The 14,228-nt window shown below is 41.9% G+C and overlaps 1 protein-coding gene across 1 annotated transcript in view; it reads left to right on the forward strand.

The window, feature by feature from the left end:
• The window catches only part of LOC100081634 (cytochrome P450 7B1), a 151,233-nt gene that overhangs the window by 119,406 nt on the left and 17,599 nt on the right, over positions 1-14,228 (forward strand). Inside the window, exons 3-4 of the mRNA XM_029068605.2 lie at positions 10,322-10,912; positions 11,366-11,572. Of these exons, the coding sequence (XP_028924438.1) occupies positions 10,322-10,912; positions 11,366-11,572 (798 nt within the window). The remainder of the gene's footprint in view (positions 1-10,321; positions 10,913-11,365; positions 11,573-14,228) is intronic.

Below are 14,228 nucleotides of genomic sequence, written 5' to 3' on the forward strand. Positions count from 1 at the left end.
CTATTCTAAGCTCTGGAGTAGATGCAGGTTAATCAGGTCAGACCCTCAACCGGAACACTGATCTGTACCCCCTCACCCTACCTACCCTAACCTTGGTTCAGTTTGGGTTTGGCTTTCTCCCCTCCAGCGTACTCCTGAGTGAAAGCGGCCGTGCCAATTCATTCATTCAATCGTATTTATTAAGCGCTTAGTGTGTGCAGAGCACTGTACTAAGCACTTGGAGAGTACACTTCGGCAACAAATAGAGACAATCCGTACCCAGCAGCGGGCTCACACTCTAGAAGGAGGGAGACGGACAACAGAACAAAGCAAAACAAGTAGACAGGCATCAATAGCATCAATATCAATTAATAGAATTTTAGATATATACATCATTAATAAAATAAATAGAATAATAAATATGGACATATATACCCAAGTGCTTGTCTCGTCCACAGCTGAACTGGACAGTTGATGGCCGTCCCAGATTGATACATCTGTTCTTGACCGATCGATTTTTTTAACTTTATCATCCTGATTATTAATAATAGCGATGGCATGAAAACCTATGTGCCAGTCACTAAGCCAAGAGCCGGGGTAAGTCCAAAATAATCAGATCAGAGACAGTCCCTGGCTCACAATTTTAGAGTGAGAGCAGCTCTTAATCCCACTTTGCAGCTGAGAAAGCAGAGGCACAAAGAGGTTAAGGGACTTGCACGAGGTCACAATGCAGACCATTAGCAGGGTTGGGATGAGCACATAGGTCTTTCTACTAAGCCACTCTGCCTCCACCTACTTTAGATACTTAATTTATTCTCCCTGCTCCTTAATAAGATGATAAATTTTTAGATTTTAAAATGACATCCTGCCATTCCAACAGGTGAAGGTGGGAATAAAATGCATGATGCATGATAGCTGTCACCTAGACCAAGCTGTGGTCAACCCTAGACTTAAGGCTCTTTCTCAGTGGCAAATATTATTCTGGCAATGGGTAAAGAAATCTCCAAGAAAACAATGCCTCAAAGTTAGGAGTGGAAAAAAGAGCATAAAAAGACAAATAAAATATGTCCCCTTCTTGCCCCCCTTTACTTTGGTAGCTTGGCAAGGCGGTTGAAGGGCGTGTCATGTGATCCATCAGTTTTGTCAGGATCAGAACCCTGAATTCTTCAGGCTCCCAGTAGTCTTCTCGTGCTAGAAACTTCCAGAAAACTTTGCAGAAACTGACTCAGGCAAGAAAGTGAAGGGTGATGTACATGGCGCCTACATCATTTAGGCCTTTGTAGACTGAAGGCAGTGCTCTGCAGATTTTATAGGGAGGCACTTTCAGTGGTAATCAGCCATGAAAATAATCTGTAGGCTTCCCAAACGTAACTGGTCAAAACTCGATAAAGAATTAAGCACTTTAAAACTCATCCCAGTCCCAGAGTACTTCAGTACATATTTGTTTACTCTACTATTTCCCTTATTGACAATAATCTATTTTAATGTCTGTCTCCCCCTCTAAACTGTAAGCTCCATTTGGGCAAGGATCTGGTTTACCAACTCAGTGGTAAACCTTAAATGCTTAGTACAGTGCTTAGTACAAGTGCTTAGTACATTTTTTAATGCTTAGTCCAGTGTTCAAGTGCTTCATACTGTGCTCCACACATAGTAAGTGCTCAGTACCTACCATCGATTGACTGATTGATTAAAATGCATTTGTAACTTTCCCATTGAACCCTCCTGTTGTGGGAAAAGTTGACTCACCATGAACTAGCCAGTATTATTGGCAAGACTTTCTTTGCCCTAATACAAGTCCAATGAAAGGATTTCTTACCATTCCTTCTGCAATCACGCTATTTGTTAATCACTTACTACAAGCTGAATGGCGGTTTAGAGGTACAAGATGATCAGATTGGACCCGGTTCCTTCTCTCCAAGGGAGCTCACAGTTTAAGAAAAAAAATGATGGAGGTTTCTAGGGAGGAAAGGTCATTTTGGGCAGTTTCTTCAGTTATTCCCAAAAGGACTTCATCTCAACAGCCTCTGTTCCAATTGTTGCCGCCGCTGCTTCTAATGATAATGATGGAAATGAAGAACTTGGCCAGACCACTGATCACAAATCTGGCCCAGAGGGAGGATTCTTGGAAAACTAAGGGAAAACAGGAAACAATCTTTTCTTATCTTTGCTTTTAAACCCTTATTTAATCTTTGAAGATTAAATTTCTTCATTTGTTCCAAAAATCAGATTTTTTCTACGGGTTGTATCAGGATATCAAATTGCGTTATCTCTCTGCAATCTGATTCTGGATTGTGCATTTTTATACTCTGTTTTAATTCTCCAGCCAAAGATTTTGGGTTTAAAGCATATTTTTCTCCTCTGCTTTTGTCCCATTTTTATCTGGTTAAATCTCAGTCGTTTTTTATCTGAGACTGTGAGAGCCCTGGCAATGAGGAAATTCCTGCTCTTTGAAAAAGGCATTTCTATATTGGAATCATTAGTGAAAGGAAACTCAGTAGGAACCTCTAGGTTTCTTCCTTAACCCATTTCACTGCAACTGAATTAAAGATGCCCCAAACACTGGTTCATCCCACTTGTCCCTGCAGTATAGAGGCAGAGATGCTTCCATCTTAGAGCCTTTTCCAAGTCTTTTCTAATGTAATTTAGTTCATTTTTCTGAAGCTCAACGTGGTCGGGATCCTGAATCAAATGAGAAATTCTCAACCCTTCTAAGCTTACCTCTTTATAAAAGAATATATTGGCCTCACTCTCACATCAGTTGCTAATAATAACAATAATAATGATATTTCTTAAGCACTTACTGTGTGCCAAGCACTGTTCTAAGCGTTGGGGTAGATACAAGGTAAGCAGGTTGTCCCACGTGAGGCTCACGGTCTAAATTCCCGTTTTACAGACGATGTAACTGAACCACAGAGAACTTAAATGGCTTGTCCAAAGTCACACAGCTTACAGGTGGCGGAGGCGGGATTAGAACCCACATCCTCTGACTCCAAGCTTGTGCTCTTTCCACTAAGCCACGCCACACTGGAATCTTCTGCTGTTTGAATAGTGGGCAAAGAAGACTTTCTCTGCGTATGGCAAGAGATCATCCTGCCTTGTAGATATGTCTTCTTACCAGCCTTTCCTCTCCCCATTATGAGAATTCGTGTGCCGTCGGTAGAGTCTACTGATGCAGCCAGCCTAGCGGAAAGAGCAAAGACCTGGGTTCGAATCCCAGCCTTGCCACTTGCCTGCTGGGTAACCTTGGAAAGTCAACCGATTTGTTTATATCCACCCCAGCGTTTAGTACAGCGCCTGGCACATAGTGAGCCTTTAACAAACACCACAATTATTATTCCTATCATTATTATTATTATTACTTCTCCATGTTTCAATTTCCTCATCTGAACAATAGGGATTCAATAACTGTTCTCCCTCCCCTTTAGAGCGTGAGCCCCATTTGGGGCAGGGATTGGATCTGACCTGGTTATCTTGAATCTACCCCAGCACATAGTAAATGCTTTGTAAATTCCACAATTATTATTATTATCATCATCACCATCATCGATGTATATTGTTCTAATGATCGGTTCTCAAAGTAGTTCATTTGGAAAATGGGGACCGATGCGGTTGAGTCGCTGGCTCTGACCCATACCGGTAATGCGATTCTGCTGGTGATGAGCAAATGATTGTCATGCCCAAAAGTCACAAGGGACGTGGATGTCATCTTAATCAAGAAATTAAAAGGCACATCTTTCCACGAGAAACAATGTAAATTCCTGACCTGTCGCAGAAAATAGTTCTCTAATTGGTTTTGTGTGGTGGTGCAGCAGAATCGTTTTCCCCAAACGTCACACCGGAGAAGCACTGCTGTACATCATTGTCAACAGTTCAGGGAAATCTCCCTAATAAGAGCATGATTACGTAAATGCGATCGTCTTCGAAAGAGAGAAAATAAGTTGTCCCTCTATTGTAGTGGCCCCCCAACCAACCTTTCTGGCTCTATAAGAATAAAAAATGGGTTAGATTAAACTAAATTAAGAACTTGGAAGCAGTACGCCCTAGAGGAAAAACCATGGGACTGAGGATCAGAGGACCTGGGTTCCAATCCTGGCTCTTGGTCCGCTGTGACCTTGGTAAGTCACTTTACTTCTCTGTGCCTCAATTACCTCATCTGTAAAATGGAGGTTAACACTGTGAACCCCAAGGGGGACATGAACTGTGTCCAACCTGATTATCTTGCTTCTACCCCAGCGCTTAGTGCAGTTTCCAGCACACAGTAATCGCTTACCTTTAAAAAAAAGAAATGAAATGAAAAAAACTTGAATCTCGAAGTACAGTCAACATTTTCATTGGTTCCCAAATTTTTGTCTATTAGTAAATATTGGGATAATAGGGAGCAGAACATGTGAGTCACCAGTCTCATTCAAAAAATCACGTGTACTCCTCGTCACTGGTTCCGAGCACACTAAGGCTTCTTTTGAGTGCACAGGTTTCTATCAAATGTACAGAACAGTGGGTTAAAAGTTGCATTTTGAATAAAGATGAGTTTTGCCGGAGTGCTTCCGCCATTTAGTTCCTAGTAAAAACAAATTTGGAAAGCCACTATAAAGCGTGAATTGCCTTTGATCGGGAACATTTTGAGAATTCTAGGGTGATCCATTAGCATAATTTCATAACTCTCATCCAAATTCTGGTTTCTTCAGGGGAACTCATCCCTTAAGAATTCCTCTATTGAATTCACAGTTGACATTTTCCAATTTGTCACACTGGTCTTCTGTTCTCAGCATTCTACGTACTGGATTAGCCTAGCCATTTCTGGGACTAGAAGTAGTAAAACTAGAGCCATAGACATAGTAAAGGAGCATTTTTTTAGTTATATACCCTTAAATTGTGAGGTCTTAGACTCTGAGCCTCATGTGAGATGGGAAAAGTTCTGGGCATATAATACATGCTAAATAAATGCTATAATGATTAATACCTCCTCTCCTCGAATTATCTTCTAGAGAACATGGGTATGGATTTATCATCAGAACCCGAAACTTTGGGTCCGGTTTCTGTTGATGTGGGTAAATAGTCTATCACAGGAAATTCCTACAGATAGGCTAGAATTCAAATGCTTTAGGAAACTGATGTCTTCACTCTCACACTGTGGGCCATATTTAGCCCACTGCTAGAAGTATCAGTGTGGCAATCTCTAAATATGAGATGAGGCAGCAACTTGCTACCTCTGGAATGGCACTGATGAAAATGTGTTTGACTTTGAGGTCGTGGGTTTGGGCTTAAATGATCAAATAATCCATTAATGATACTTACTGAGCACTTACTGTGCGCAGAGGACTCTGCTAAGCATTTTGGAGACTACGTTAGAGTTAGAAGACATGGTCAGAGATGCCAACTTTTCCATTTGAGCTCTGGAGCAGAGACGTGGCAGGAATTTTAGGTGAGATGAGGGGAAGGGGAGGGTCAGGATTTAAAAAAGTCAGTAGGCTAGAAAAAGGCACTCGTTTGGGTCATATAGGCTCTGATGAGATACTCGGATCTTTGCAGAGACCTCAGATGAGCAAGTCAGTGTCTAAGCTTAAAAAGCTAAGGGGCGATCACCCACACTCGCCCCAGTGGAATGGGCACCTATGCGTCTGATCCCTGCCTTCCAGAAGTAGACAGTATGGCAGGGGAGACAGATGCAGAATAATTTACAGAAATGCTTGTGATTCATTCAGAAAAATATGTATGTATATATATATGGTCCTAGGTTTGAATCCTGCTCTGTAAGAGTCTGACTGCAGGCTGAGGAAACCCTCAGCTCCATAAATTGACTTCTCCTAGCTGTTTTCAATTCCAAAAGAGGCATTGGAAGTTGGATAGATCTGTAAAGGAGATTTGCAAAATTTAAAAGAAAAAAACCCAATATAGGTTATTTAAAAATTTGCAATTTCCTGTAAATCTGAATTCCATCTGATTTCAGGAAGAATAAAATGAATAAAAAGTTTTCTTGGAGCATCACTGTTTAGCAAGTGATGAAAGAATCAACCAAATTTTCATTCTTAATTTAAAACTAATGGAATTTAGGAATGGAGAATTAAACAGTTAACGAATACAGCTATTATTATTATTGTTGTTATTACTGTGTTTTAATTTCTTGTTTTGTGACATGGAGGCACTTGGAAAGTATTGCTATTGAGTGCTTTAGAGCTTATTGTTAGAGATTGTTTTTTTAGAAGCTCCACCAATAGTCACATCCCAACTCTGAGTCCTTAAAGGGATTTCTGATAATGAATGTTTGGCCCCGGCACGTTATTCATCTGGCCTGGAGTTCATTTTCCATAGAATTTGAGGGAAGCATGTTATACGGTCTTCCTTGATTGACATCAAGAGGCAAGGCTAGTGGGATAGTAGGGAATAGTGGGAAATCTACTCTCTGGTGGTTCTTGATGAAAAAAGAAGTATAGATAGCCAGTACAGTCGAATCTTCGGCCCTACTGGTCAGCGCTTGTCAATATTACACATTTCAGATGAGTCAGTGGCCCAGAGTTTCATGGTGGGAGAGATGGATGCCATTTTTGCCCAATAGTATTTTAACCAGATATATCCAAAAACTCTCCAAGGAATAGTATTTATTCTTCAGTGAGTGCCGACAACATCCTTATCTCTGTCGATAACAGAGCAAGAGATACAGTCCCTGCCAAGTGATCTGTCTGAAGGACTTGAGAGAATGTTGCGTCCGATATTTTCTTTGTCTTCACGAAACCTCTTTCAAGCATCTATCAGCCATTTGTGCCCTTCAGAACAACTTTTTCTCGTGAGCTTTCTTTGTTAGGAGGAAATTGAAATTCATTTTATGAATGTATGTGTGTTTGCTAAATGTCTGATTAAAGATCACAAAGAAACTCATATTTTGCATCTCAAATTAGCAGATGGTGGACAGATGGTTTAAATTAATATTAATTAAAAAAAACTTAACTTAAATTGTTTACACTGCAGATTCAAAGTTGGAGAGCCAGCTAACATCTCCAGGGTTATTAGCACTCTAAAACCTACTTGTAAGAAAAAAAGTCAATCAAAACCAGGCACCTCAAAAGAAAATTTAGTCCAGATCTCAGTCGGAAAGATGGCGACAAAGATTAAATGTCTTGAGGTGGAGAGGGTGGAGATTGGGTTTGGGGGAGAGAGAGAGAAAGAGAGACTGACTTTGGGGTGCAGCCAGAATTGTGGAGTCCATGAAGAAAGGGAGAGGAAAAATAAATTATAAAAATGTGTGCCAGCCCTAAAATAATGTGTGAAGTTTAAAAGACACTCGTCTACTGTATTATGAAATGAAATTGACACGATAAAACTCTCATTTGAAGAAAATAGTAACTGACCTGTTTGGGTGCCCTGTTTCTCTCCGAATCGATGCAGAGACGTGAGAGATTGATCAATCAGTGTTAATTATGGAGTGCCCGATTTATGCAGAACACTGTACTAAGCCCTTATGGCAGGCAGGCTTCAAAGAGCTCCACTTGGAACCTGTCAGGCCTCCCAGCAGCTGTGAGGCATGAAAGGCTGGTAGCCCATCCCTGAAAGCCGCAGCCCTACTTTCCTCCCCTCCCCCCTCCTCCATTGCATTCCCACCGGGGAGAGGGCCCCCGTGCTGATTTTTTTTCCCACTTCACCTTTGAACAAACCAAACAGTTTTTTGGGTTGGTTTTTTTTTTTTTTCAAATTCGTTGGCAGTTACTCAGCTTTTCAAATTCCCATTAAGGCATATCATCTGGGCTCGGTATAGAAATAGTGATGTGAAATGTGGTTCATTTTAAAACGCGTCCCTAGGAGAGGGTACACCAGAAAATTGAAACCTACTGGGTCCGCTTTAAGGCAGCCCTCAGAAAGTTAAGGTCAGTACCCAGAGATTCAGAAGAGGGTTCACACCAGCCATGGCTAATTATCTCCTTCCTAGGAAAATGGATTCCACTGAAAAGGAGAGAAAATGAGATGTCGGATAATGGGTGCATAAGAGGCAGCATGGTCTAAGAAGAAAAGGTGTTCATTTGTGAGTCAGGAGATCCGGGTTCTAGTCCCAAATCGACCCTTGACCTGCTGGGTGACCTTGGGTGAGTCACTCACCCTCCCTGGTCCTCGCTTAAATCTTTTAACTGAAGATAAGTCCTGGTCTGAGACTAAAATGAGAAAACTGATGCCTGAACCCTTTGGAAAAATAAGTGCCATACTAGTTTATAGTTTTAGGACTTTCTAGACAACCCCGCTGTTCTGAGGACGGTTTGGGGGCTCTTCCGAAGAGGCGACCCTCGAAGTGACCCCCAGACTAGGGCTTGGAGAGAAGAAAGCACCACCATCCTGTCATAAGCGCAGGGATGAGTAACTCCAAATTCCCCTTGAAAAGTCAGCAAGCATGTTAATTAGTTTCTTATGACTCCATTTCCCATCGAGTGTACTGGAATGGGGGTAATAATTTTCTCTTGACACCCCCAGTTCTTCTCTGAGGTGGGGCACCATCTCTGTAGAACCAGCATTAAGGAAAACTCGGCCTGGAGAATGTACCCGACGCTACTGACAGCCGCACAACCGACCCTACGGTGTGCTGTGTCCCAAGACACGCGTGGTTTGGAGAGCATTTCCTCGGCCCGCCCTCGCCTTCTAATCGAAATGTGTAGTGTTCTAGCAGTGCTGAGAGTATTTGATCATTCGCGTCCCATACCGAAAATATAACATGGGAGGAGAATCTTTGATCTTGCCAGATGATCCCTTGAGGGCGGGGATCACGTCTACCTACTCTGCCGTTCTCTCGCAAGTGCTTAATGCAGTGCTCTGCAAAGAGTAAGCCCTCGATAAATGCCATTTGATTTTTTATGGTATTTCTTAAGTGCTTTTTTATGTATCAAGCACTGTTCTAAGCGCTGACTCAAATGCCATCGAGTCATTCCCAGTTCATAGCCACTCTATGGATATATTTTCTCCAGAACGTCCTGTCTTCTGACATAATCCATAGCCTTGCCGACATTTCTTCTGTTATCGTCGTTATGGTTTCTACCCTTTAGCTGCCGGTCTGCCTCTTCCATGTTTTCCCTGGACTTTTCCTAGCGCTGGGGCAGATGCAGATTAATCAGTTTGGACACAGTCCGTGACCCACATTGGGCTCACAGTCTAAATAGGAAGGAGAACAGGTATTGAATCCCCGTTTTACAGTTGAGGAAACGGAGGCACCAAGGAGCCAGTTTGCTCGAGGTCACACAGCAGAGTCATGATTAGATTTGATATTTGACACTTGATCTTCACTCCACTCCCAACCCCACAGCACTTATATACATGTCTTTAAATTATTTATTATTAATTACTCATTTATTCATATGAATGTCTGTCTCCCCCTCTAGACCGTATGCTCATTATGGGCAGGGAACGTATCTGCTAATTCTCTTGTGTCGTACTATCCCAAGCGCTTAAAATAGTGCTTTGCGCATAATAAGCACTCAATAAATAGGATTGATTGATTGATTCTAGGCCCGTGCCTTTCCGCTAGGCCACATTGCTCCCCTAAATTCAATGATAGTAAATCACTGGGGACGGGATACGGGGCAGCGCTTCTGATGGTTTGGCCCAACTAGGCCATCCCCAACCCCCGACTCCATCCCCAAGAACCGGAGGGAAGGTTAGGAGGGTGCCAGAGAGACCCTCTTGCCTTGAGCTTCCTCTGCATCTTCAAGTCATCTGTCAGCCACATGTAATCTCCATTTTCTCTCTCTGATTTTGCCTTCAGTTGTTAAGCACTGTCTCTTCTCATTAAATACTGAAGAAGGTAAGATAGTAGAGTGCTCTTGCCATCCCAAGCCAGTTGTATTGTTCTATCTTCCAGCTCTCGATACGTGCTGTTTGTAGATGAGAGTGAAGAGTCAGGAAACTGGGCGAGGAGACAAGCAAGGAGGAGAAATGTTTCCATGCGGTAACCGGGCCCTAGTGAACGGTGAAACAAATGAAGTAAATAAAGTCTAGTGCAGTAATGTGACCAGAACAGGACAGAAGTAAAAAATAAAAAAATAAAACGGATATTTTCTATAATGGAATCACTTTTGTCAATAGGAACATTATTAAAAAAAACACCACCTTCGCTCTTTTTTTCAACGTTCAGAAATTCCACCTTCACCTCACTTTCTCTTTCCAATAAAGATTTTGAGACTAGTTATTACAATGCTGAATGAATTGCGTAAAAATATCCAGTTCCTGTCTTTTCTTGGGTTAAGTGAACTCAACATGCTTAAGTAACGTTTCGGAATTCATGCCCAAGTATTGTTTTCTACTGGTCCAATATGGCTTTCAAATTCAGTATTGTCCCAGGAATCCTTTTTTCTGTTCTCTTCTCTGCCTTCAGGAAAATACATTACATTCATCCTGGACCCATTCCAGTTTCCCACGATCACCAGAACCAGCAAGCATTTTGACTTCAAAGGGTTTGCAAACCACCTGGGCCAAAAAATCTTTAACTACCAGTCCTTGTACACCATACCGAACCTCAGCAAAGACATCCACGAGTCTTTCCGTTACCTCCAGGGCAAACCTTTGGACAAACTGGTAAGCCAGGTGATGCACAGTCTTCAGTGTATATTTAAGGAGAAGTTTTCCAGAATGGCAGATTGGGAAACAGAACAAATGTACACGTTCTGCCACGCTGTAATATTTGAAGCCACGTTTACAACCTTTTATGGAAAGTATCCTACTGCAGATGGCCACAAAGTTATTAATGAAATAAGAGAAACATTTGCAAAGTTCGATGCCAACTTTCCGAAGTTAGCAGCAAACATACCGATCGAGTTGCTAGGCTCCACCAAGAAGAATCGCGAGTTCCTTATACGACAGTTTACGCCTGAGCTCATGGTCAAGAGGCAACCACTTGCTGAGATTATACAATTTAGAAGAGAGTTCTTGGAGAAATACAAGTTGCTCCAGGATTATAGCAAAGCAGGTAGGAAGTATGTGAGTGATTACTTGTCTAAAATCAAATAATTTACTAGAGACCTTTGAAATAAAAAGGCAAAATGGCGACCTTGAAATGTTTTATGCTCTTTCTAATTGACTAATGATAAAATGTTTTACTCCGAAACAACCCTCTATGATAATTGATTTTTTTTTTGCTGAGGTGGTAAAACAAGATACTTAATGGTGATAATGAGAAAGATTATAACTGAGCTGCATTTACTCCCCTTATCCTCTCCCTCCCCTCCCCCCCACCCCCCGACATTACATTTTAAACTATTCTCATTAAGCAGAAAATTAGACTTCAGAAGCCTATTGGTCCTCATTAGCATTCACTGATCCTTGGCTGGGTCTGTGTCCTAACATCTTTTAATTAGCACACTGCAAATCTAATCAGTGTAATAAACGCTATTAATCTTCCTTTTCACTTATTTTCTCCCAGCACATCATTTTGGCTTTCTGTGGGCCTCTGTGGGAAACACAATTCCAGCTTCATTCTGGGCCCTGTATTATCTTCTGCGGCACCCAGAAGCCCTGGCAGTGGTGCGTGACGAAATTGACCATTTGCTGCAGTCAACAGGTCAGGCGAACAGGCCGGGCAGCTTCATCTACCTCACCAGAGAACAATTGGACAACCTGGTCTACCTAGGTAATTTATTTTTATCTGTTCTGAAGAAAAGAAGGAACCACTCGGCAAAGTCCGTTCATCACTCGTCTCTGTTTACGGGAAGGTGGAGGACACAGCTGCTTAATTGACATAATAACACCCATTTACATCAATTATAAATTAGGTAGTTTATAGCTGTAGATACTCTCCTCGCATGTAAACATTAAGGCCTAGGTAATTAACTATGCAAGGTATGCAAAAGGCTCAATCAAAGCTTTGCAATTATTTGAAAAAAGTTTATGCCTATTAAGTTGTTTGATTCTGAGCATCTGCTGGAGTGATAATGCATTTCAACCAGTTCTGCGCTGCATCGTCAAGATAGGTATTTTTCGGGATTAAAAGGAAAATTTTTAAGAAAATCAATTTGTGTTTACAACGTAATTGATGTGCCTATCTCTTCAGGCCTAAAATGTTAAGATCACACCCACCTTCCCACTCTCTTTTTCCTCCCATTTGAAATTCATTTTGTGTCTGTCTCCCCGATTAGGCCCTAAACTTCTTGCAGGCTGTTAGTTACATGTGTCTTCCAACTCTGTGAATGTTACCGATTGACTACGTTCCTCATGCCTTTTGCAGGATGAGAAACAAAATTAATCCATCAGTGGTATTTATTGAGTGTTTACTGTGTGCGGTGCACTGTACAAAGCACCGGGGAGAACGTAGTACAGTAGAGTAGGTAGTCACGATCCCTAAACCTCTGCGACTATTGGGAATAACTCTTGAAATAAATTCTAGCCAAAGTCCGAAGTCTTAATTTAGGTCATCAGAATTAATACGTGTATGTTACAGTGTGAAGACGATAAGCACTCCCTCAATGGGTGATGCATTTTACTCTCCAGACTTCTTGGAGTTGCCTGCAGTTATTATTATTATTATTATTATTATTATTATGGTATTTGTTAAGCACTTACTATGTGTCAGGCTGGAAATGTTGAACTGTTATTGCAATGTAGCCACGCATTTCCTTCCAACAACAATAATTCTACCTAAAATGATTGCTTCTGCAACAGAGAAATTCTGGCTCTTCCACAGGCGAGGAGATCTTACTTAATCAAGTGTCTTGGGATTTTTTTAATTTGGGGGGGGTTGGGGTTTTTTGTTGTTGTTGTTGTTCTTGTTTTTGTTAAATGGCAAATACAGCACTGGTCTGTGTAGAAAGGTTGAAATGATAAAAGGATTCATTCATTCAGTCAGTCGTATTTATTGAGCGCTTACTGTGTGCAGAGCCCTGTACTACTAATAATAATAATAATGTTGGTATTTGTTAAGCGCTTACTATGTGCAGAGCACTGTTCTAAGTGCTGGGGTAGATACAGGGGAATCAGGTTGTCCCATGTGAGGCCCCCAGTCTTAATCCCCGTTTTACAGATGAGGGAACTGAGGCACAGAGAAGCTAAGTAATAATAATAATAATGTTGGTATTTGTTAAGCGCTTACTATGTGCCGAGCACTGTTCTAAGCGCTGGGGTAGACACAAGGGAATCAGGTTGTCCCACGTGGGGCTCACAGTCTTAATCCCCATTTTACAGATGAGGTAACTGAGGCACCGAGAAGTGAAGTGACTCGCCCCCGGTCACACAGCTGACAAGTGGCAGAGCCTGGCTTCGAACCCATGACCTCTGACTCCCAAGCCCGTGCTCTTTCCACTGCGCCACGCCGCTTCTCTTCCTAAGCACTTGGAAAGTACAGTTCAGCAATAAAGAGAGACAATCCCTGTCCACACCAGGCTTACAGTCTAGAAGCGGGGAGACAGACATCAAAACAAGTAGCCAGGCATCAGTATAAATAAATCGAATTATAGATATATACTAATCAAAACAAGTAACCAGGCATCAATATAAATAAATAGAATAATAGATATATACATATATACAAAAGTGCTGTGGGGTGGGAGGGAGGGCAAAGATAGCGAGTCGAGGTGGCGTGGAAGTGAGGGGGAGCTGAGGAGAAGGGGATTGTTTGGCTCTAGAGGACTCGTGGGCAGGGAATGTGTCTACCAACTCTGTTGTATTATACTCTTCCAAGCACTTAGTACAGTGCTCTGCACACAGCAAATGCTTAATGAATAGGATTGATTTATAGGGACCACACTCTGAATGTCAATTAATATGTATTCACTCTAGTGCTTAGTACAGCGCTCAGCACAAAGGTGTTGGATAATAATAATGTTGGTATTTGTTAAGCGCTTACTATGTGCAGAGCACTGTTCTAAGCGCTGGGGGAGATACAGGGTAATCAGGTTGTCCCACGTGAGGCTCACAGTCTTAATCCCCATTTTCCAGATGAGGTAACTGAGGCACAGAGAAGTTAAGTGACTTGCCCAAGGTCACACAGCTGACAAGTGGGGAGCTGGGATTCGAACCCGTGACCTCTGACTCCTAAGCCCGTGCTCTTTCCACTGAGCCACGCTGCTTCTCTATGTCATTACTATACTGCTCCTGCTTTTGCTCCTATTGTTATGTTGGTCAATAGAAGGTCAATCTCCTCTCCACTTTAGGCACCTAATTTTGTGATAAATTTTCTATTGCTTTGGCCGAGGGAGGAAAGTCGCCAGTACTTCTGATCAGTACGGTACAAGTGGCAGTTAATTTTTTTTCTTTCATGGAAGTCTCCCAGGGCCAGTTTAGGCACTTTGATG

The sequence above is a fragment of the Ornithorhynchus anatinus genome, chromosome 7 (genome assembly GCF_004115215.2).
Source record: "Ornithorhynchus anatinus isolate Pmale09 chromosome 7, mOrnAna1.pri.v4, whole genome shotgun sequence".
NCBI classification, from domain to species: domain Eukaryota; kingdom Metazoa; phylum Chordata; class Mammalia; order Monotremata; family Ornithorhynchidae; genus Ornithorhynchus; species Ornithorhynchus anatinus.